Raw genomic sequence first — 25,917 nt, 5'->3', positions numbered from 1 at the left:
ATCTGGTCTGTTGCATTTTCCCTTCCAGTTAGTCTTGCACCCCTTGAATAGATCTGGTACTTTAGAGTTGCATGAAATTTATTTGTTGGTGTTCTTTCAAAACAAGGTACTGCCTTGGACAAACCATATTTTCTGTCATTTACATGGCATAAATAAGAAATGTTTACTCGAGCTCCACAAGCCTTGAAAAAAATTCTTTTATGTCAAAAGGCCAAAAATTTCAGGAAATTACCGTTGATATTTTGGATCCAGTTAACTTCAGGCATACTGAAAGAAACAACTGTTTCATCAGGACTCGTGCCCACAGCACACTTATTCCTAGGGGTCAAATAGTCCTTGTAATCTTGAGTTTACCAGCAAGGTATTTTAACGTAGGACAGTTCTCCCTGCCCTTGGGTGTAGTACCTGAACTCTAAGGATGTAGCCACACAATAGCAATTTACATCGAGCGTTGCATGCCAAGGTTGAATCTTGTTTGAGAATCGAACACAAGCTCACCATTCAACTTTCCTGGGCACGTCAAATGGAGTGGGGATCTGGGTTGGAATAGGTCCTCAGTACCCCTTGCTTGTCGTAAGATGCGACCAAAGAGGGCAGTCTTTCGGATGAGACCACAAAAACCGAGGTCCCACGTCGCAGCAGGTGTGGCATGAAAAAGATCCTTCCCTGCTCAAAGGCCGTAAATGCCAAGAATAGACCTAAATTTTGCAAACCTTCACCGGCAATGGTGATGTCTCCATACGAGTGAAAGATTCTCGATAAACAATAATCAACTGAATGAAAGGTCACATCGAGTGACCTGACCTTTGCTGACTTGATAGGTCTCCCGATTTCAGGAATATCACATTTAGTGACCTGACACAGTTTCCTCCCCTGATTTCACTTGGTAAAAACATAAGCACATGCATATGGTGTTTGTGTACGACAGTGGCTTTAATTTTGAGCAAACAGACAAGCAGTCTAATTCATATTCGTAACAATCTCCAAATTTCAGTTAATGGTGTCAAATTTCTACAGTCAAATTGCATCTGAATTAAAATGATCTGATAAAAATCACAGAAACCATATCAAACTGAATTAAAGAAAAATCCAATTCTTGCATTTGATAATGAAACTAAAGCATTAGGACATGGGATGTCCATTTTCTACATAAACTGTATAGAAATAAAAACAAGGCTGCTAAGTTAGAACCACAGGCACTCAACGTTTTAAATATCTATAATAAAAAAACTCTCTTCCTGTAAACATAATATTCACGTGAATATTATGTTTACAGGATGACAATTTTTTTATTATAGATATTTAAAATGTTGAGTGCCTGAGATTACAACATCCACTGGAGGTAAAAATAAAAACAGATTAAAAATTCAACAGAAATGAACAACAGTTGACTAAGATATAGCTAGTGAAGTGACTGTATATATCGACACTGAACATTATTCTCGCACGTCGTATGCTGCACACTGAGAAACTTGATTAAATCTCATGCAGCGAAAAAACTTAACTGACAAAAAATCCAATCCCAAAATTCAGGTGGTCTAACATAAAACTGATGTTGATCCAACACCAAATTCAATTAGATGCTACATTTTTTAAACTGAAACATACGATTGTACATGCAAATATGAAATCTCTCTCACCATAATTGGATATTTAAACACCCTGGCTATACCCATATCAACATGGTTAAGAAATGCACCATCTCCTTACTATGTGAATTAATGATGCTGAACTAAAAAGTGAATGCTGTTCAAAGCATGATGAGATGGACAATGAGCATTAACTGACCCTTCCCCTGAAAGCAACAATATGCAATACATCTTTCCCTGAAAAGAATACAATTTCTGCCCTAAAAGCAATAGTATGCAATAACTTCCCATTGAAAGCAATGTGATGATGACCCCCCCCCCCCCCCCCCCCCCCCAGTAAGAGTATGCAATGAGTTTTGTAATGGGCAACTACCGTATCCTTCAGGGTAAAAAATGGTTCAGCTCCATGCCCCTCCATGCAAGAAAGATAAAAATGCAACAAATTCCCTCGCTTTATGATAAAGGAGAGTGAGCATATATAAGGTTGAATTATGTTATTGTCTGAAAGCACAGCCTTCTCTGGTAATACAAGGGACAATATGGCACTGTACAATACTCTCTCTCTCTCTTTCTCTCTCTCTCCATTTTCACATCTGTAATTTCCCAAACAGGGACAACTGAAAACTAGGACTAAACCTAAAAGATTAAACAAAAACTATAAATTGCTTTGTTCTGAGGATGAAAATAAAGACATTTTGATCGTGGGTATATCCAATCAATAAACAGTTCTATTTACAGACATTTACACAGACTATGATACCATTAATGCATTCAGTATGAGGAACTATCCCAAATGTTGCTTGAAATTAATGCAGTTTCTAGTCAGATTTCATTATTAAAAACACATACAAGAAACTTTAAATGTTGACATAAAATAAATATATTATACATATATAAATTAGGGATGGCAATTTTTAACCGGTTACTCGGTCAAAATGGTGGTTATCGGAAAAAAGAGTATATTTGAATGCATCTTTAACTACAAATTTCCCAATCTATTTCCAAATGCTTTAAATAGTGATGTTTGCATTTTCATGTATCTAATTAGTAAATTTGGAGATAATTGTATTGGCGGCATGTGAGGAAATGTGCTAATTACTGTTTAAACTCAGCTTCACTGCTCCAATCCTCCAGTGTTTCTTTCATCGTGCATAAATGAAAATAAAATCTCTGTTCAGTACTGATAACATTTAGTATGAACTGTAAACTGGTTTAATATGTATCGGGACACCTCGATTTGTCATTGAACAGCCGCCCCCTTCAACATCGCATGTATGGAAACAGTTCAAAAGATATTTCTCGTCGTAAACAAACTGAGAAGTCACCTATCCTCACCTAGTGTTGATCAAATAATTTTTTAGACAAAATCTGCAAATTAAATATTAGTTTTGACGATGGTAAAGTGTAGAATAAACTTGTGAAATCTGGACTTAGGGATTTATTTCTCTCTTAAGTCTCATGTATCTTTCATGCTTTTGACGATTTCTAACACTCATTGCATTTTATGTTCTAATTAAACATGAACAGAATATTACTAGTGTGTTGCATTGTCTTTTCTGTGCAAATAAACATAGCAAACTTGAGAAATTGAAGCCAATAACTAGGTCACAAAACGTACATTTTGATACGATTAACCGGTTAAAACAAGCTGCTGTTAACCGATTGGCAATTCTATATTCGATTGCCATCCTTAATGTATATACATATATATATATATTTATGTGTGTGTGTACCGTTTTTCCAATGGCAACCCTTGGTAACAATATCCTAATGAGAACTTATACAGCTTGGAAATTTAAACAGGGCTTAACTTAATACAGCTAGAAATTTCAAACAGGGTTAAACTTAATACAGCTAGAAAATTCAAACGGTTCAATTTAATACAGATGAACACAGCACACACTGAATACAGTTGTCATGGTTTCATGCTTTCGTATTATGCTAACATACACTTTTGCGTAAACACAAATGGAAAATCTAGGCTTCAGGTTCTAACAGAAGAGGACATGGGGCTATATCGTATCAACAAAACATTGGAACAGTAATATACAGTGTAAAATAAAAAACAAACTGTTCAACATATAAAAACACCAAGCACAAAATAATTTACATAACTCGTGTTAGAGTAACTGGATTTTCTTGCATCTGTCTGTCTATATCAGCTAGTCAATATACACACGTACAGATGTAAATCAGAGGGGGGGGGGGGGGGGGGGGGGGGGGGGGGGGGGGGGGGGGACTTTGGCCACAGATACATATAAAACAATTAATTGAAATAAAAAGTAATGAACAGAAATTTAAAAATAAGATGTGAACGAATTTTCTGAAACAAATCTCCAAGACTATTTTTCTATTTGAAAAATTTTGAATTCTTAAATACGATTTGGTTTAACACTTAAAAATACACAGATAAAATTAAAACACACAGCTGAATTGATAACAAAAACATAGTATGATTTTACCAGTAATGCCCGATTTCAGAACAAGCAAATGTTCGTACTCATCCACTGACTACAACCTTATTCATAATCTCTGTAGTGAAAAAAACAACAAAGCATGCACACATTCTCAATTATTCACAACAAATGGTTTCATTCAATAATTAGGATGACAAAAATTAAGATGAACCCAATTAAAATGCTTTGTTTGTGCTTAAAGTAATTGAATAATCTTTGCTACAAAAGTTTACTACAATTACACAAAAACTTTTGATTCTCTGGGGGGAAAATGGCAACTCCTTCACTAATCTATACAGAAAAAGTCATGGTTAAAAAATAAATTTCTCTGTTAACAATATCACATCTCGACATCCGTTGTAAACAACCATCGGCGATTTATCATATCCGAGAAACTTTTTTAAAATATCTTGATAATTTCATCCCAACCCCCACTAATAAATTTCTGTGGAGATAAATTCTAAGATAAATCGCCTTGATAGCATGAATTATTTAAGTAGTTAACAAATTTTTGGCAATAATGTACTTCATTTCTATTAAATGTTTTTAGGGCAATATAAATTTGTAACCAACCCTAAATTTTTGTCACCATGGTAATAAAAATATCTTTCATTTGAACAACTTTTGACATTAACATTAAACTGCCCGGGGCTACCGGTGATTCAATATCTCCGCCCCAAAACAGTGTTAATCAGCACCATCACAGCAGCACTATTTAGTATATATCTCTTGACCAACAAAAAGTCACTATTTCAACATAAATGTATAGACCTACAAAAAGTCAGGTCCACATCATCTGGACTGTCTGTAACAGCATCAGTCGCACTACATGTACAAGAGTTCTACTTTTCCAGAGGAACATTTACATTGTCATTATGGTACGTAACATGGGTCATACAAAATGAAATGCAGTTCAATAACTTTGGCAGGGAACATAGCGTTTTGTATTTTGTGACTCGCACTCCTCCTCAATCATACTGTAGAGAGAGATCACAGCGTAGGAATCGTGGCGATTTATTGCATCTCAGTTTAACATACATAGAATCATTTTTACTTTTCACTGTTCAGACAGATCATCGATATTTCATTACGTCTCCTCAGCTCTTAAAAGTTATATACATGAACACGTCTTCAAGTGGAATAATTTCCACTTTATTTTCACCAACAACTATACAGATGTGTATCACCACATTTCATCTATTCCACAGATCCTCCATCTGGTGTCTATTTATATTTTTTTGGACTGCCCTGTGAGAAGGCGGATAATATTCTCTTTGATCTCTTCAGGGGGACTCCTGCTTTGGACCTTGTTCTGATAACCAGATCATCCTGAATGTCTATTTTCTTCGCTGGAGACGATTTTTTCTGTGGAGAATTCCGTGCAGCAGCTTTGGTACCCTCTGAACCGATTTTCTTCATTGCACTTCTGTCCGTTTCTTTCGGTAGATTCTGCACATTTCCCATCAAAGGAGACACGATGGCTGGTTGTTGCGAGGATTTTCGGGGCGACATTCTTGGCGTTGATGTAACAAGTGGTTTCTTGACAGGAATCTGTGACGAGACAGACTTTTCTTTTAGTATTACTGTATCGTGGAGAGAGTTCTTTCCTCTCGGCCTCCCTCTCTGAGAGACTGAGGGAGATGCAGGCTTTTCTGTGGGTGATTTCAGCAATGGCTTTGCGACCAACTCATCTTTGACTGTTGGTGATCTCGAGGTTCTCGTGTGCCAATGAACCAAATCTGGGGAGGGGGAGGGGGAGAGCTTTAAATGAAGAGAAGAGTCTGACTCTGGGGTAGATACACAGCTACAGGGTGATATCTGAGGGGAGATGGAGGCAGACCTCACGATGGATACATCCAACGGCTCAGTGGAGGACACTCGCTCCAGCGACACTTCTGGTGAACACGGGCACAACTTTCTCTTCTTGCACGCGATACAGCATCGAGAATTCACGGATTCCTCATCAGAAGAAATAGAGATAATGGATATGTCATCGTCCGGTTGGGTTTGAAATGGTCTTTTCTTTACTCTGTGATCCTGATGTTTGATCACTATGGGTGTACTCGGTGGACTGAGAGGTAACTTGGATGCTTTCAGCCCAGGTGTCTCACGTTTTATCTTCTTTGCTCTGTGTAGATTCCCTGGAATCTGTTCCAGTTTGAGTTGAAGAGATTGCTGTAGTGCTTCCGCTGATTTCTTACTTTTCTTCAAGTTGGACTGCATGGCAGCCAAATCCGACAGCAGACATCGATATAACGTCAACTTCTGCTTCGTAATCTCTGCGTTGGCGTCCTCGGACACTACGTTTACTGGTGCTAGCTGATTCAGTTTAGATACTCTCATCTCGGACCTCTTCTTCAGCCCCAGAAGTTTATCTACGTTCTGAGACAACAGAAGCGGTTCCTTTGGAAATTCCGGTTCGGAGGCATGCACTACAGGTTTGAGATTCAAAAATTTTCTGTAGCTGTACTTGGACAAGAATCGTCTTAGTTCCCACTTTGTCAGCCTGGCTACATCCACAGAACACTTGGGTATGCTTTTTAGAAGCTGTCTTCCATTCTTATTTAGTCCAGACTTCAGTCTTTCCTTAATCTCCATTTTCTGTCTGCTAGTAAATCCGTACTCATGCACAAATTTGCCGTCATGTTTCCGCCGAGGTCTATATGAAAGAGGATATGTAATGGTACGATTGCGTAGCTTTTCATAGAAAGAGTTTTTGACAGGCGTCTTACAAAATGATTCGGAATCCCCAATCACTTGCATAAATGAATCAACTTTGACGTGTTTCTGAATTCTCTGCCCCAGCAGGGAGGAGACGTCAATGGTGAGTAGGGATTTCCCTTTCTGTGTCGTCTTCTCCTCGGCTTCTTCACTACATCCGCTGACCACGCTTTCCTTGTCCTCATTATCTAAAGGCTCCGAGTAACTCAGTCTCTTTCTGGAAGACACGCCTTCGTCTCGACTCAGCTGTGAGATCAGAGACTTGGGCGTTCTTGGTGTGGTAGGAGAAATCGGAGTATCGGGGACGGAGTAGTCCAGTTCATCACACTCCACATCCAAACTGTTCCTGTGTCTGGCCAGAATTCTGTCCGCTTTCTGTTTCGGCACCAAATTGAACAGCTTTATAAATCCATCCTTAGGGATCTTGGGAGTCTTACAGTTGAGATCTAGTTTGACAGGACTCATTTGTGGTGGCCCCTGGGTGGAGTCAGTAGACTGGGGTGGGGTTTTCATGGCCTCCTGAAGCTGTGGGGGGCGCTCCCGACACTCTGCCTGGTGTTCCCGCATCAATGTCCTATCCGAGAACTCCCTCTCGCAGAAATAACAGATGTAAATTTCTGCATATTGACAAGTTTTTTTCGCTGAAATAAAATCATAATCCATCCTTAATTTACAGCACTTTATTTTCATGACGCCAAAATTTTTCGAATTCTGTTCAACAGAGGTACAATTGAAAATTCAGTTATAACGAACATATCGGATTTACTCTCTTGCAGCTCTAACAAATTTGATATGCAGTAAAATGAAAACATTTCTAATTGTATCGACGCAACCCTACTGACCACACTCACCGTTTTCTGTGGAACTCTTGTAGTATCGTGGTGAAGACTCCGTCCGATCTCCAGGTTTGTTAGAATTACTGGACGTGGCAGCCTAAAAAATAAACCACCAAAAGTCAAAAGATGGACACTTAAAGCTGTGTTAGAAATGTCAAGAGTTTATCTGGTTCCAAAGGCACAAGAACCGCATGACCCTTAACGGTCACTTGAGTATGCACATTTTTTGGTCTTTAGAAATCATTGTCACTCATGCACTTTGTATACTTCTCCATTTTTATACTCTGAACTGGATGATAGATATGTTGGATTAACTACCATACACAATTCAAAAATTATAATTCTTTATATATAGGAGAGCAAGTTTTATCACATCACAGCAAAATGTGATTTATCTATTTGAATTCTGAAAGCCAAATATTCAGTACATTTAGTAGTCAAAATAAAAAAAGTCTACCTCTTATGGTGTAAAAGATATGACCAAGGTTAAAAGTTTTTTTGAAACACATACAGATGAACAAAAAGATGGACAGGCCAAATACTAGATGCCCCAAATCTTCAATCCTGGGGACATAAAAACCCATCACATTTAAAGTACTGGAGTTATCATAACTGTCTGTTGCCCATACAACAATAAGACTTTTTGTTGCCTAAAAACATTTGAGTTTTGGATAGACTTGACCTTTGACCTGTTACAAGCACCTGTTTACAATGCTCTGAAACTTTGAGTTTTGCTAGATCTGACCTTTGACCCATTATAAGCACCTGTTTACAATACTGTGTCGCTTTTTGCTAAATTTGACTTTTGACCCGTTATGAGCACCTGTTTACTGTTGTCCCGCTTGTTCATTTTCAGTAGTCTTTCCTGTCCCATGTGACGATAACACTTACGGATCGCATCTCTCAGAGGCTCCGACCAATTACTCTACAAAACATGGACCACAATTCTTTCATTCTATTATGTTTGTTATGCACATTTCCTTTTCACTATAATGTGTTTTGTCACGTACAATATTTCTTATTCTCTATGTTTTGTACAATATTTCCTATTCTCAATGTTTTGTACAATATTTCTTATTCTCTATGTTTTGTACAATATTTCCTATTCTCTATGTTTTGTACAATATTTCCTATTCTCCATGTTTTGTACAATATTTCCTATTCTCCATGTTTTGTACAATATTTCCTATTCTCTATGGGTTTTTTTAAATACTGACCTCCTGGTACAGTAAGTCTGCTCTAGTCCCCGTCCATGGAATGTCCGAGGGCCACCACTCAGGCCGGCAGTTCTTTCGATACAGCCCAGTTTTGTTGGCCATCACAATACTAACCAGCTGGGGGATAAAATCCTGTAACTCCACCTGTGACAAGAGAAGATAACTCTCAGTATGGATTGATTTATTTTATATTGTTAAACATTCCACTTGTGAATGTTTCACTCATATGGAGACTGCTGGTAATTTAGGCCTATGCTCGGCACTTACGCCCTTTGAGCAGAGAAGGATCTTTATCGTACCACACCAGCTGTGACATGGGGCCTCGATTTTTGTGGACTCATACGAAGGACCACCCCATTTAGTCGCCTCTCACAACAAGTAAGTACTGAGGACCTATTCCGACCTGGATACCCACAGGACCTCAGTATGGAAGTCAACAGGTAGCATTGTACAGGTACTGCATTATAATTTTCACCTGTTTTATTTTTTGCACATCTTACCCTTATTCTGAAAAGGTGAATTCAAAAACCATGCATAACTTAAAGAGTTGCAAATTTAAGTCCAGGTTAAATCATTCTTAAATGCCTATCAAAGAGTGAACATTTCCTTGCATACAGCATTTCTACGACTTCCATAATCAAATAATAAAGGTTAGTCCCTAGTTGTGACAGAAATCCATGGTGATGAGGGAGAACAACAGGACTTCATACACACAACATTCATGTCATTTTTATGAACCTCTTGTATTTTTAATGTTGAGCTGTGAATCAACAGGACATTATCATTTTCAATTTGTTCAAAGTTACAAGGGAACGATATCAGTAACGTATTGAATGTGGTCCGTTCCTGTGTCCACCTATTAATCAAAAATCAGTTACTTACAAACTTGTTCAAAAAAACTTTTCACAAAATCTGATCACATATCCTTTAAGTAATATACAAATGCATGCTTCTGCAATGTAAAGCACACTCCACAAACATGGATTAAACTAATTAACAGGACAACAAACACGGATTAAACTAATTAACAGGACAACAAACTGTAAATTTTAATTCTTCTTCCTGATATCGTGGCAAAACCAAAGACCCACTCATTACTCAGTCAGTGCATTAAACTTCCACAGCTCAGTTAAATTTGTTTTTTTTCCAAAGCTTAATCTACATCACAGACCAAATACAGAACAAAAACAGCCCTTGTTTCTAAACGGATGAGAAGCCTGCAAGGTTTCCAATATCAGCCACACTTTTATTAACATTATCAATTTATATATCATTTACAAAATATATTAAACAACTCTCACCATATCAGCTATACACAATGACACTACATCCAAGCATCTTCCAATTTCCCAGAATGGTTTGATCTGAATGCTAAACAGTTATTTCAAAATTACCTAAATCACTTACAAACTATATCTTATCCCATGATCAATTTGAGCTAACAGGATATGAAATTACCATACTGCAAATTTTCAGAAAATTACACAAGACCCAAATCATTCAAGAGGTTTGCCAAAAAAAAAAAAAAAAACCACACAAACAACTTTTCTCAAAACTCGGCGAACAAAGAGAAAATGAAAAAACAACAACAAAGAGATCAGCACTGACAACAGATAAACAGGAAGTCTACCGACAGCAGGCCAGGAAAACTTTCTACGCTTCTAACGACAAACTGAAGACTTCCCAGTCATCCACAGGATGTGATCACACGAGAATTTTCAGTTTGTGTTGTTATCAAAGGACAAGTATACCCTATTACATAATATTCCAATACCATTGGTCAGTCAAGGACAAGTACACCCCATCAACTAATATTTCAACACCATCGGTCAGTCCAAGGACATGAATATCCTAGCCTATCAACTAATATTCCAACACTGTCAGTCAGTCAAAGGAATCAAGAATATTGAACATGTGCCGTGAGAAAGAATCAGAACTGTAGGAAAACTGACCAGTTGAATAAAGTTCATCATTTAAATTGAAGGAAAATTGATCAGTTGAATAGCGCTCAACATTACACAGTAGAAAAGTGACCAGTTGAACAAACTCAACATTAAATTGTAGAAAAAGTGACCAGTTGAACGAAATCAACATTAAATTGTAGAAGTGACCAGTTGATCGAAATCAACATTAAACTGCAGAAAAAGTGATCAGTAAGAGGGTATCAATAAATTGGTATAGACCCTTTCTTGGTATCCAATATATGCATAAATACGTATACCGTTATCACTGGGTCTATACAGGGTAGGTAATTGTATCTGTGTCATGCATGTATAGAAACAGGGGAGGTAACTGTACCCGTGTCTTGCATGTATAGAAACAGGGGAGGTAATTGTACCTGTCATGCATGTATAGAAACAGGGGAGGTAATTGTACCCATGTTATGCATGCATAGAAATGGGAGGTAATTGTACCTGTATCACTGTGTCTATAGACAGGGGAGGGGGAGGTAATTGTACCTGTGTCATGCATGTATAGAAACAGGGGAGGTAATTGTACCTGTATCACTGTCTATAGACAGGGGAGGTAATTGTACCAGTGTCATGCATGTATAGATACAGGGGAGGTAATTGTACCAGTGTCATGCGTGTGTAGATACAGGGGAGGTAATTGTACCAGTGTCATGCATGTATAGATACAGGGGAGGTAATTGTACCAGTGTCATGCGTGTGTAGATACAGGGGAGGTAATTGTACCAGTGTCATGCATGTATAGATACAGGGGAGGTAATTGTACCAGTGTCATGCATGTATAGATACAGGGGAGGTAATTGTACCAGTGTCATGCGTGTGTAGATACAGGGGAGGTAATTGTACCTGTGTCATGGTCAATCGGAACTCCTCGGTGTCTCGCGCACTCGACATAGATCTCAGATGTATTACGATTGCATCCGTGAGAGAATTTGATGCATTGTTAAGTATGACGTTACAGCCTACTGCACTATGTTACTTACGTCATAGATTACAATGCATCAAATTCTCTCATGGCATCCATCGTATTACATACGAGTTCTATGTCAAGTGTGCAAGACATTTGAGGAGTTCCAATTGGTGTCAAGGTGTCTATAGACAGGGGAGGTAATTGTACCTGTGTCATGGGTGTCTACAGACAGGGGAGGTAATTGTACCTGTGTCATGTTGCCTACAGACAGGGGAGGTAACTGTACCTGTATCATTGTGTCTATATACAGGGGAGGTAACTGTACCTGTGTCATGGTGTCTACAGACAGGGGAGGTAACTGTACCTGTGTCATGGTGTCTATTGACAGGGGAGGTAACTGTGGTAGTTTGGCAGCCTCCGATGGCTGAGGGATATGTTGTAGGGTTGTGTCCTCTGGCATCTTGGCCTTCTTCTGCAAAAAAGAAAAGAAAAGAGCTTTAGTAATTCATAACATTACAATTCACAAATGACTTCATGCTTGATACCTGAATTATATCTATATCACTAGTATTTATCAATGATTAAATCTTTGTTGTTTAATTGTTTATAGTTCTTGATATAAACAATGACAGGTAAATGACCTTTCAACTTCACATAAAACCCAATCTAACTAAAAATCAGATCCTAAGATACGCTCACAATCGCTACAATAGGATCTGACATAACCCCATAGAGGGTCATGTCCACATGACCTTTCGCTTGGAATATTCATAAGAACTATCAGCCAGTCAGATTGTGTCATACAGACAATGATAGCTATTTAGGCGGTTCCCGGCAATTCATAAACAAGTTGCAGTAATCTCTCTCCAAAAAAGTTATTCCACACTGTAAAATAGTGTATTCTCATATAGGGAATTTAAACTTTCGCAGTAATGCTTAATCTATTCCGTTCATACAAACAACAAAACGTACGATATAAAATACACCCAGATTAAATTAATTGTGAATTGCGATTCATGTATGAATAGGGATGGGTACGAATTAAATAGTTTTCAAGATGTTTACCTAATTAACGCAAGGAATATAATGCCAGTCGATGTAAACAGAGCATTTTGACGTCACATCTAGCTGCGATGTGTTTTCTTTCAAACCAAACAATTGCAGCCATTTTCCCTGATTTGTGAACACCAGCGATTTCATAGGCGACACGCCAATTGGCTAATATAGAGTTCACATGAACATGACCCAGATCTAAGAAGTCTGATTTTTTAAAATTAGACAGGGGTCGAAATTAACTTTTTCTTCCACAGGCTAATTTTAGCCTGTGGGTAAAAGATCCACAGGCTAAAATGAAAACCTACAAGCTAAAATAAAAATAATGAAGCAGTGCTTTTTTTCATATTTTTTTTTAAATCAATGATTTCCCCCACCATTACTGAGCCTAGTGGGTCAACAGGCATCGTTTGGACAAAACATTAATTTACGTAAGTCATATGATGCAATGTTTAGGTCTCTTGACCATCGCACCTCTAATATTCACAACCTGTTTACCGCAGGTATAGATCCAATGTCTTCCAATTTCATGCCACGTCAGGGTTGTCGCGAGTAATTTTTCAAAGTGAATCCCAGACTCGTGGTTTATAAGCAGCACGATCACGAATCCCATGATTTTTTTTGTTTTTGTTTTGGGTTATCGCCTACACGGTGAGCAGTGCACTCGTGCCGTGACTACAACCCGATCTCAATATGAAAATTAATGTAGATAGAAAATTCTGATTAAATTAACTACCGGAAGACTTGAATTCCAAGTATGAGCTTTTTGTTATTCATTTATCTAACAAGAAATCAGAGTCTATGTTTTACCAAGTCAATTTAATCACCCCTATAAGTGAACAGGTCTATATTTTTCATTATAATGCGATGTCCGACCTCTAAAGCATTTGTTTGAGGCCGAGTTTCTTAAAAAATCATAAAAGAAAATCCGGATAGAAACAGTTGTTGAAATCAGTCGTTCATGTAAGCGTTTGGATGATTTTGAGTGCAAGTTTAAGAAAAGCGAATGGCGCATTGCGGCTTAAAACGGATACGATACAATCATGGTTTGTAAATCCCCACTCGCTAAGATTTGCGAATGTCCACTATTTTTACTCGCTATTTTTCAATCTACTCGCAATTCGCGAGTATTTCTCGCTAATTTCGAGCCCTGAATTAGATTGCATAAAAACCTACATTAATAAAAGAAACACATTAATCGCAAAACATAGATATAAGGTATGAATTCCAGTTCGTGTTAAGGAGACATAAAACAATGGAAATATGGGCTAATTTTGCCAACAAAAGGGTTTCAACAGCAGCCCGCTCACCAAATGTGATAAAACAGAACAAGAGGTCCATGGGACACATTGCTCACATGAGTCACCTTGGCTATGTATGCTGTTGTTCAGTTATTGTGATTCTTAACAGTAATAAATCTTTATTGCCAAATTACCCAAAAATAAAGAAAATATAAGAGTTTTCAGAAGAAAAAAATCTATCTAGATCAATAGATCACTGAGATCATGAAAAGTAGGTCAAAATGCTTTTTGTTTCATAATACCTTGTAGGTGACTTTGAAAGGCATGAATATACCAAGTTTCATCAAAATTTATTCATTAGTTATTGAATGGTCAAATTTGTGAAAATTTCAAGTTTCCCCCAACTTTGACCCCACCTCAGTGTCACACCCTTTGCCAGGGGTAATGCCTTGATTATTTTAAAATCTACATCATGTAAGTATCCTATTTTGCAAGTTGGTTGAAATCTGACCAGTAGTTCTGGAGGAGATTTTTGAGTGACTACAACTTTTCACAACATTTATCCAATAACCTCCCCTTCTTTAGCAATGACCCCTATGAAATTGTCCTGGCCTAAAGATGCTCAGGTGCAAGTTTGAAAGAAACTGACCAAGGCATTTTTGAGACATGACCAAAATTCTACACACACCACACGCCAATCCTTGGCCATATGATAAGCTTACTTGAGCTTTTAGCTCAAGCATGTCAAGTGAACTAAAAAGTGTGCATCCTGTAACATAGACAACCCAAGGCAAATAAATTCAGCGAGGTGAACTTCATTTCGTTCTAATTTGATAGGTGCATCATTTTAAAAGATCATTAACATGAGGTGCTTGAACAGATGCTTTTTAGGCCAATTCAACTTAATTAGTAGAGATATCATCCAGGGTCACCAAAAAGTACGGGGTCCTGGGTGGGAGGATTTAATTCTATAAAAAAAAATTCTGAGAAAAATATTAATAACAAACGAGTTTCTGTCAACAGAAGTGCATCATTTAATGCCAGAAGGATAGTGATCTATATGCTTATTTCACAGACGAATTCCAGGTTAAGCTTTAATTTCAAACACAGAGAGATCCCAAACTTCTTCAAGATATGAAGAACATTAATCCCTTTCTTTCATTTACGCCTGCAAGAACTTAGGAAAACCACATCTATTTTCTTCACGTGGCTTTCATGTTGCTGTACCGGAAATGTAATTTTAAAACAAGTGTCAATACATAAGTCAGACATGAAAATTTTCTGGAAATCGCAAGTTTCGCAAATATAAAAATTTGGGGTAGGCAGGGAAGATAATCTATCAATTAAGTTGAATTGGCCTTACAATTAGGACACTGGTTTTGCTAAACATTTGAATGACCTAAAGAATTGAATATATATGACAGTGGAAAGGAAAATGTGTAACAGCAACCCTGAATTCTTTGTGTTTTAGGTAAATGCACCATAAATTATACATAACAGCAATTTGCAGTGCTCACTCATCTTAGACAAGAAGCAATGTCAACGATACATTTAGAACAGAATACACTGTAATTAAAATTTTATAAAGTAAAAGTGCTCTAATTAATCTGAGATAATTGTTATACATATTACATTTGAAAAAACAAAAAACATGGGAAATTCACACCTGATATTCAGATTAATAAAACCATGCTTTGAAAACATTTTAATTCAACACTGTAATTTATTAGTACTGTTACTTTGATATTGACCACACCTGTGACAGGTGTGAAATCTGGAGGTGAAACAAACCATTGTTAACAACAGATAAAATTACACCAGGTAAAACAATCTAAACCCACAAATGTGAAAATTGATACATATTCACCTGAATACCTATACATGTACAACTTTTGGAGACATTAATGATTTTCACTCAATACTGTCATAGAACTGACACAAGTAAATTTACAAACAAAATAGTTTTAACTGTGGTACTTAATTTCATACTACAGGGGTGCCCTCCCCCAAAATACACTTGTCACATCAAAACAGTTCATCACAAAAGCCAAACCGAACCAACAACCTGAGTTACCTCAACCACTGACCCAGCACTTTTTTTACTGCTAGATAAATTTCTATATTTCTTATATTCTTCCCTTTTTTTAAAACTGAGATTAAAAAAAATCATGAGAACTTTCAAAATTATGTGTAACAAGACCCATTTTCCTGAACAGTACAGAAGTTCTAAATTTTATACACAATTATGAGAAACATTACCAAAAACGTAAACAGACCACCTTGCTAATTTTATGGTTATTTCATTTTACATTTACCTTTGACCAAGTTCACCCACAGTTGAGTAAATAACAACAAAAGCTCTCTTCTTCAATTAATGACCTCATACTGGGGTACTGCTTGACCCTCCCTGGTGCCTCTACTGTGTTATTCACACCTCACAGGTCAGCAACCTACCTACCCTGCTGGACAGCACCTGAGCAGAGGCCACTATTAATTGAGCTGATCCCCATAGTGTTATATCTAGGATCTAGAGAGGGCACACATATCATATGTTCAAAAGGGCATATTTCGTCGCAGCAAGACAATTTCGGGGCACTTTCATTCAGACATTGTATCATAATATGATGTAATAGAATGATAATTTAGCCTCTTTAAAAGTTAATACCTGCTGCCTTGATTTTAAACTTTTCAATCAACCTTGTGAAATAAAGAACAATTGTTTATATAAACAGATGTTTTAAAAAAATTTATAGAGAAAAAAGGGCATGGCGCAGTTAAAAAAGGCATGGTGCCAGCCAAAAAAGGCATGGTGCAGCGCCATGCTAGTTTGCTTTAGATTTAACACTAATTGGTCCCATCCCCCAATTACAGTGCTTCTCATGTCAACTTAAAAGCTACCCTGTGTCCTACTGATTTCAGAAAAATCATCCGCATTTTTGGATATTGTGATTTTTCAATGTCAAATACAAGTTGTGTGTGTTTTTATGTGTCTGTCTGTCTACTATCTATTTTATGTATCAATTTTTTTTTTTTTTAAATTGAATTTTTTTTATAATTTTTGTAATATTTTCACACAATACTTTAAATTATGCCATATCACATGTACATCATGAAATTGACACTTACATGGATCTGAAACGCTTTCAGATTAAAATACGAAAACATCGTTACAATCCAAAATTCTCTTTATCAAGACACTATTCACACAATAGTAGGTCATATCTCAAATATTTACAAAATTCTTGTAATAAAGTGAAATTAAGCTTTAATTCCTTATTAAGATTAAGATTAATAATCTCATTTGAGGGAATTTTGAGTTTTCGACTCCATTTGTGGAATTTAGGACAAATTTTGTGCAGGAAACTGCCTTAACAGGGTAGGAATTTTCAAGTATGAAAAACACTGACTTAGTTACAAGTGCTTCACTTCCATTTGGGGAAACAAACCTCCTTTCATCCTCTATTTAACTACTGAGCACTACCATTTTTCATTGAGCTTAATCTCATGGTTTCATTTCTAATCTTTGCAAAATGATTACAGATTTGCAATAGTTGTCATGGTGATCTTTATTCCAATTCATAAACTATTTATATCAATTTAGCACAATCGAAAGGCTGACATCCAAATCAAGACCACCCGGAGATGGACCCCAGGTTTAGAATTAGCTGGGGGGAGGGGGGCATGCTGGATATAATACACACGTGGGCTAAGATTCACCTCACCATCACACAATGCCTATGCGCATTCAATATTTATTTACATCAGTTTACAGCTGAAAAGTTAAAGGCAAATATGAAGTTGCTGGGGGCATGTACTCTTTACACACATTCCATAAAGAGGGGGGGGGGGGTGAACTTGAATCTCTTAAAGATTTTACCTGTCAGGGATTTATCGAGGTTCTTTTTACTACCAGTAAAGTGTACCTTTCCACTTTTGACAACAAATGAATATTTCCCCTACCACAGGTAAAAATTTCCTTCAGTTACACAAAATTGTATGATAATTTCAACAAAAATCATTTTGAATATATTAATTACAAGTCATTTCCTATAATTATCAAAGTCTTACAATATAGATAAGACTCAGTAATCAATCTATCAATATGCCTGTTTTGAGATAAACATGTATCTGAGGATTAATTGTTTCTCCAACCCAACCCTCTCCCCAGGAAGCTCACAACTATATTCTTAGAAATTCCCCTTAAATATGAAATAAGTAGTAACATCTAAGAGCTAGATAAAACCCTGCATGTTGGTTCTTCTTGAAAACCAATGCCTAAGGGTGAAACCTGCTCCTTTAATAAATGTACATTAAAGGAGCATGTAAACAATTTGAACTGAAATTTTTCCAATTTATTTTCCCATTTTTAATGTTTACAATGCTTAACTAAGGTATTTTTAATGGTCATAAAAAATTTGAATGTCAGTTGTCGAGTTACAAGAGAGATACAGCACTCACAATGCTTTGTTACTAACAAGGCTCATGCATTTGAATTATATTTATTCAAAAGATTGCTTAAAAGTAAAAATGTTTTAATCAAAATGAGAAGTCAAAACACTTGATGTTTATAATTAAATAGAAAAAATCTAATTAAACAAAATCTTTTACTAGTATAATTAACCTATATATATAAACAAAAACATGACACAAGCCTTGCTTACCTAACAAAGAATCGCAAGCTCTGTATTGCTCTCATAACTCAACAACTGACATTCAAATTTTTGCTGACCATTAAATATACCTTAGTTTTAAGCATTGTAAACATTAAAAGTGGAAAAATAAAATTTTAACATTTTCAGCTCAAATCGGGTCCACATCCAGGCTTTCAGAGGGTTCTGAGGAGTAAAACCATCAAAAGCTCTCAACATTTATCACACAACCCCATTACACATGTAGACTTAATTGTTTTAATGTTCACTTAATCTGTATTTGTTCTTAAATGATGAATTGTGTATATGTTTATACTATAGCTACAGGACAATTCTGTATCATTGTTATATATGTGTTATATAGGAGACGGATTTACATAAGTCTGCACCCGTTTCCCTATTACACTTCAGTATGTTGGTATACACATGAACAATCTTAACTGCCCCCAAAATTCAAATTTTAGCGAGGTACATTAAATGAATTCCTGTTACTGTCCGATATCAATTAGTTCCAGACTCAATTAACTTTAAATTCAAGTTTCTGCAATTTCAAAAACATTCATAAAATTATCACATATATATTAGTTTATTACCTGTAGTGTAATCAACAAGATAAACTGTCAACTAATTATTACAAAGATGCATTAATCTTTAATACATTCAAAAATATATCTTATATTCCCTTTCTAACAGTCTGCTGAAATGATTAAAATTCTTAAAATAAACTGTAAAATTTCTAAAATTGATGAATTAATGAAAGGCAAAACAACTTCTCTAAATCGTTGTGTATGCTTGCAATAAACTGATAATATCTTAATTACGTTCTTTTTTAAATAATTGATAAAAACAACATAAATAGGAACACTTTATAGGGGGAAAAACCGCAAAAGTTTAACGTCATAAACGCGACGTCAGACATCCGATTGATACTTTTTACGCGATATACTACAGCGCGGTGTCGCTGACCTCACAATACAGCGGCGACCCAGATTAATAATCGTAAACATTTAAAACTTCTAGCAAGTATCGATCGCCTATACGCCTTTGTTTACATCAACTTACCATCTTCGTACAATAAGCATTCAGCTAGCAGTAATATTTGTTCCGATTCGATAACTTGTCGAATAATCAATCAGGCATTGCTATCTTTATTTTTGTACTCGAAAAAATGGCGTCTATACATAATGCGCCTGTTACCGTACATCCGGGCTCTCCACACCGGCCAATGACTTTTGCGAGACTTCAATGTAGCTGGGGGAACACTTAGAACTTGGACCAAATGTACAAATTTGCGAAATATGCACAAAATGAGCCACGGATTCGTAAACAAACAGTTGCTTATGACGAAGAAATTATCAGAGACCATGCCTGAATGCGGATATTTGATGCATACATAAACTTAGCTTTTGAAATACGTCGGCAAACTTGCCAAAATATGAGCGGGGTTTTGCTAAACACGTGATTCGCGGTACTTTTTAAAAATGTACAATTTGTGTGCAAAGAAACATTCACGTATAACATTGTTGGAATAAATCATGTCTTCAGGGGTGTAGCTACAGGATTTTGGAAATTAAACGATCTGGTAAAAGTTGTCCAGATCTTTCACAATTTATTTGTTTTTAATTACAACCTGGAAAATTGATTAAATTAAATTATTGAGCAGGATAGGTCTATGAAGACATACCAATAATGGAGGATACTACACTAAAAACCTTGGACAACTTCAGTCAATTCAAGATATAGAATACAGTCAAAATACACGTATACATATTCATTACTTAGTTATAAAACAAACCATAAACAATTTATTTCAATTCATTAATCACTTAAAACAAATGCTCTCGATGCCTTCAGATTTACTGTTCATGATTAAGACACACACGTCCGAGAAATAGATATCCCTGTGAATGATAAACTTGATCTTTTTGCACTTATTTACACCCGATTTATTCACATTAACTCGATTTGTCAAAACAATTTTCATAATTGTAACACAAATTAATCATTAGGCTATATCAAATAAATACGCACAAGATCACGTCTTCTAACTGTAAAGATATTTTTTTTTAAATAAAAATGATAATGCTAGTAGATTGGAAATTTAAAAAATGACATTTTTACTCTTAATTATTACATACGGAAAAATTCATTATAAATGCATGGAATTGGAGAGTTCAAAATAACATATTACGAAGTCTCGCCTTGAAATTTAAGATTTGAACTAAAGAAAGTGGGTGTTATAGATAGAATTTTTTAATTAATGTCAAAAATGCTGAATTTTCATACAAAAAATTCGGGTAAATCAATAATTAGAGATGTGTTTAAGAATCGGCGATCTGTTTACACACACACACACACACACACACACACACAAAAAAATACCAATGCAAATTAGTGAATTTACATTTGAATTAATTAATTATATCATAAATTTAAGAATCGAAATCCACGCCCAGGGTAAAATTATTGACGATATCTTAGATAAAACAAAACATGTAAAATCGCACAAATTTAGATCTATTATTATTATTAAAGAACCATTCTTCCACAATTAAAACGTAAATCCACAAAACAATTTTCAACTGGATCGGTTTAAGTAGTAAATATATTAATATATTTGGACCAACAGGTTAAGTATTTGAACCATTATCTACACAGTGATAGCATCCTGCGCAGTTGTGCTAAAATCCGAGGAGTTATTTACTTCCTTTATAAAAAGGAATTATTTATCATATAACGATTTACCAAATGAAATTATAAACTCAATTAGGAATGAAAATATTCTTTACTCATTTTATACGATATATAAAGTAAAATGGGGCAGTTTTCGCTAAACCACTTTGCGTGAACTGTCCCCAACTTAATTTGTATCAGTATAAAATGAGTAAAAATTACTTTCATTCCTTTAATAAACATACATATAATTTAATTTTACTTCTAACACGCAATTTGATTGGTCCATTTGATTAAATGAACGTTCTCGGTATCGTATAAACAAAGTTGTCGTTTAGTCCCGCTATATGACGTTATAGGAATGACGTCACAATACGTTTAGCTGTTCTGTTTCTATTTTGTTGCTATTGTAATATTGCTCAACTTCATATGAAATTCATACCTTCTGTTAGAACTATTCATCAAATGATATCCAACGCAGTTTAATAAATTAGTTAAATCATAAGGAATGAAAGAATTTTCCCTTTCATTTTATACGATATAAAGTAAGTTGGAACGGTTTACGCTAGTTTATAAATCGCTTCGCTTCGTGGTATATATATATATATATATATATATATATATAATGACTAAACTGACCAATGACACGTACAACCAGATTGTCAAATTTTCGGGACGACCTGTCCCTTCTTCAGGACAAAGGAAAAGAATAATGTGGCCAATATTTACTGTTAATATCAAAACAAAAACTACATATAAATACACCTAACACTAAATCTGCACATTTATATACACCGCAGACTACATTTTTGGGGTTTTAGGCTTGCCAATCAATGATAAGAGCGGAGAGAATTATTCGTCCAAAGAGCTGATCCACTACTAGTGTCAATGATCAACAAAACCACAAGGCTACAGTCGTAGTTAGTATTATCTGCCACTTAGTTCTAATACAAACCACGATTGCAATCTTGTAGTAGATTGCATGTGGAACGTGACAGAGGTTATATAAAACATAGACTGCGTGATCTCCGTCATGTTTAGTTCTGTCAATTTTCATTTCAAATTGATATCACTTTCAAATTCATAAAATCACTGCACATATGTTTCCATGTTTATTCATGACCGGTATTCATGTTTATAATTATTGTTTGTAATCCTTTTCATCTATTAACTTCCTGTAATCCTGTTTATTCATTACATGCAATCATGTTTATTCATTGTCTGTAATCATGTTTATTTATTTATTGTCTGTAATCATGTTTATTTATTCATTGCCTGTAATCCTGTTTATTCATTGCATGTAATCATGTTTGTTCATTGCATGTAATCATGTTTATTCATTGCTTATAATTACATTTATTCATTAACTATAATCACGTTTATTCATTGCCTGTAATCATGTTTATTCATTGCAAGCAATTATGTTTATTCATTGCCTGTAATCATGTTTATTCATTGCAAGTAATTATGTTTATTCAATGCCTGTAATCACGTTTATTCATTAACTGTAATCACGTTAATTCATTAACTGTAATCATGTTTATTCATTGTAAGTAATCATGTTTATTCATTGAAAGTAATCATGTTTATTCATTGCCTGTAATTGCTCGACTTTTCAAACCTGGAGGAGTAACCTCGAACAATTTTATTCACTTTTCGGTTATTACAGCCTGTAGATTTCTCAGCCTTTGGACCCCAATCTCCAGTCTGGTCAGTTCTCAATGGATATGTTTCTCCAACCTGGTCGGTTTTATAGGTCAACAATAGCCCAATCACCCACAAGGTTTACCCTAAGGAGATTGATCAAAATATAGGGCTCATGGAGGGTGTGACCGGTCGATAGGGGATGCTTACTTCTCCTAGGCACCTGATCCCACCTCTGGTGTGTCCAGGGGTCCGTGTTTGTCCAACTATCTATTTTGTGTTGCTTATAGGAGTCATGAGATTGATCACTGTTTGTTATCTTCCCCTTTCATACACACCTCGGTAGAATGTAATAAAATCGAATATTGCCAATTAATGATTAAATATTGCAGCTCAAACAAAGAACCAGAAGGAGGAGATGATCTTTGAAGGCCTATGTAATTTGGTATAGATATATACCTACATGTCAGTGTTTGTGGTTTATAATTTAGTTAGAGGTTGGAGGTTTTTTCGGAAGACGGATAGACAACGAGGAAAGTTGCTTTATCTATAACAAAGGGATGTAGAAAGACACAAAAATGTGTAATCGCATTCATTTCGCATTTTGATGGACTGTACCTCGTAAAATGTCTGTATGCTCAGCCTCCTATATTGGAGGTTACTACGACCATTAACTAAAGGGAGGAGGTGGGCATACGATATCTTTACTTTGACATTTTTCTGAAATATCTCGGGCAACATGGCTGCGGATTTACAATCATAAGTTGAGATCGACATGCAAATTTAGAAACGCCACAACTTCTGGTTAACTCGAGTGAGTGATGATATATATCCTCGATAAATCGGATGAGTGAAAAAGTGAAGGTAATGAACAGTGACTGATCGATCTTATAAATCCTGTAAAGAATTTAGAGAAGGGCAAACACGAACCCATGTACACACCAGGGGTGGGATCAGGTGACTAAGAGAAGCAAGAAAGTATATGGTGTAATCCGTAGTTAAAATCAGTATATGCAGAACGGCCTAACAATTGGTATAAAACACGTCAGGTAGTATTCGACCCAATGACAGCTTGTATCTGCAAATCAGATCTCGACACATAATAACGACCGTACCCACGTTAAACTTTTGAAATGCTGACTTTAAACGAAATTGTTGAAACTCCTGTAACATCAACATATTTGTCAGTAGCCTGCCTCAATTTAACAATTGATTAAATAACATGCTCTCGATCACTTTACTGGAATATACAGCGAGAATATGAGCTTGATGTGGTAGTCTGTGTAATAAAAACAATCCTTAATTCACCTGGTACAACGGTCGTAGCTGACACTCGGATAACTTTCCTGGAGTTTCTCACACAAAGTCCAGGCTTGGCGAGCATAAATAACGTTTTACGTCAAAAGAGTTCTATTTTTATTTCTTTTCCCTTCACGTGACAACTTCAAATTGATAAAATTGGCAACAGTCAATCAAAGTGTTTGGAAAGATAAAGTTGCTGTAACATAGAACATGACAGTTCAACCAAAAACATATGACTATACACAGGAACGAAATGTTTTCTTTATAAATATTTGAAAATACTGTGAAATAGTATAAGTATAAGCGCACAGGGCAACATGTGTTAATAATTTACACTAACTAAGTCATATGATCGTACACTGTAAATAATAAACCGCCAGAGCGACATATGCTGATATTTGATATTTAAGTTCTCACGCATCGTGTACTGTAATATTATGTTTAATAATTCCACCCTTGTATAAGAGACACACCTCCCTTTCCATCCTCATCTAGTAAAACTTAATTAAAACATGAATTAAACTGATTCCTGGACAGCGACATACCTTGATGTTCGACTTGGACATTGTGTTTTCAGTATCAAACACAAAACCGGATTCCGTCCGCCGTTACATCGAGCTCACGTCATGGTTCCGGGAGATTCTAGTCACATGTATTGATTGCGTGTAGGACACCCTATCAAATGATATCGAATACAACACGAAGTTTTACGGTGAAGTACGATTGGTTTACAAAATTAAGTTGAACGAGGTACCTGGGATATATATATATATATATATATATATATATATATATATATCAACACAATTCACTATCTTCTTTTTTTTTTTTTTTTTTTTTTTACCAAATTGCGAACTGTTACTGTGGAAAATATAGTACATCGATTGCTTCATAATTCTATTTTAATTCTACACGTAATTTGATTGGTTCATTTGACTTAACATTCTTTATATCGTATTTAAACACGTCAATTTGCGCCTTTTAAGACATCTTGATATGGATCGGTCGCGATAGCTCAGTGGTAGAGCGTTTGCTTCACGAACGTGAGGTTTTTAATTAATTCGAGTCCCACTCGTGCCAAAGCTTAGACGTAATCAAAGGTAGTGATTGTTCCTTTGACAACTGCTTGGCAGAAAGAATCTAGAATCATGGTCCCCTGTCGCGGCAGGCGGTGACACGTTTAAAAAAAAACCTCACTGCTACGGCCTTGAGCTGATTTTGTGGTACTTCACCTACCACTGTGTGAAATCTCAATATCGAAGGGACATAAAACAAACAACGACCCACAATCTAATTAAAATCAGATCTTCTCTACACTCTCCAGTGTAACGGTTAGAGAAGATCTGATTTTAAAATTTTACATTGCAACGACACAATACATTCGACCTCTCCGTTTTACCATAGATTGACATATAACAAAAGCTTCTCGCGTGGCTCAATCGGCAATCCTCGGATAATTCCGCTGCGCTTCAGTGAACGAAGTACTACTTGAGGGGTTCCGAGTGAGCGTGGCTTGCATTTAGTCTCGATCACCCAGATGCTTATGTATTGTGTATACACAAACACCTGAATGATTTAGACTAGAACATAGCGAAATCATCCGAGGGTTGCCGATCACTTCCCTCACAACAATATCGCTCCGTGTCTTTTCTCTGT

General features: G+C 36.0%; 1 protein-coding gene across 5 annotated transcripts; it reads right to left on the bottom strand.

Moving 5' to 3' along the window:
* Positions 1-912: 912 nt before the first annotated feature.
* Positions 913-25,875, bottom strand: LOC125654843 (uncharacterized). Of its 5 annotated transcripts, none has more exons than XM_056144110.1 (6): positions 19,705-19,844; positions 12,064-12,171; positions 8,820-8,963; positions 8,426-8,527; positions 7,618-7,699; positions 913-7,407 (listed from the first exon to the last, which is right to left on the bottom strand). In XM_056144110.1, the coding sequence occupies exons 1-6, from the start codon at positions 19,705-19,707 to the stop codon at positions 5,270-5,272; spliced, it is 2,577 nt and encodes an 858-aa protein (XP_056000085.1). In that variant the 5' UTR covers positions 19,708-19,844; the 3' UTR covers positions 913-5,269. The 5 variants fall into 5 exon arrangements, with proteins under 5 accessions (XP_056000085.1, XP_056000084.1, XP_056000082.1 ...); XM_056144109.1 differs by lacking the exon at positions 19,705-19,844 and adding an exon at positions 24,807-25,875 and having other exon boundaries at positions 3,807-7,407; XM_056144107.1 differs by lacking the exon at positions 19,705-19,844 and adding an exon at positions 24,807-24,991 and having other exon boundaries at positions 3,807-7,407; positions 12,025-12,171.
* Positions 25,876-25,917: the final 42 nt, after the last annotated feature.

Source organism: Ostrea edulis, chromosome 7 (genome assembly GCF_947568905.1).
Source record: "Ostrea edulis chromosome 7, xbOstEdul1.1, whole genome shotgun sequence".
Lineage (NCBI taxonomy): Eukaryota > Metazoa > Mollusca > Bivalvia > Ostreida > Ostreidae > Ostrea > Ostrea edulis.
The sequence above is the reverse complement of the archived record's forward strand: the minus strand, read 5'-3'. Positions and strand labels throughout refer to the sequence as shown.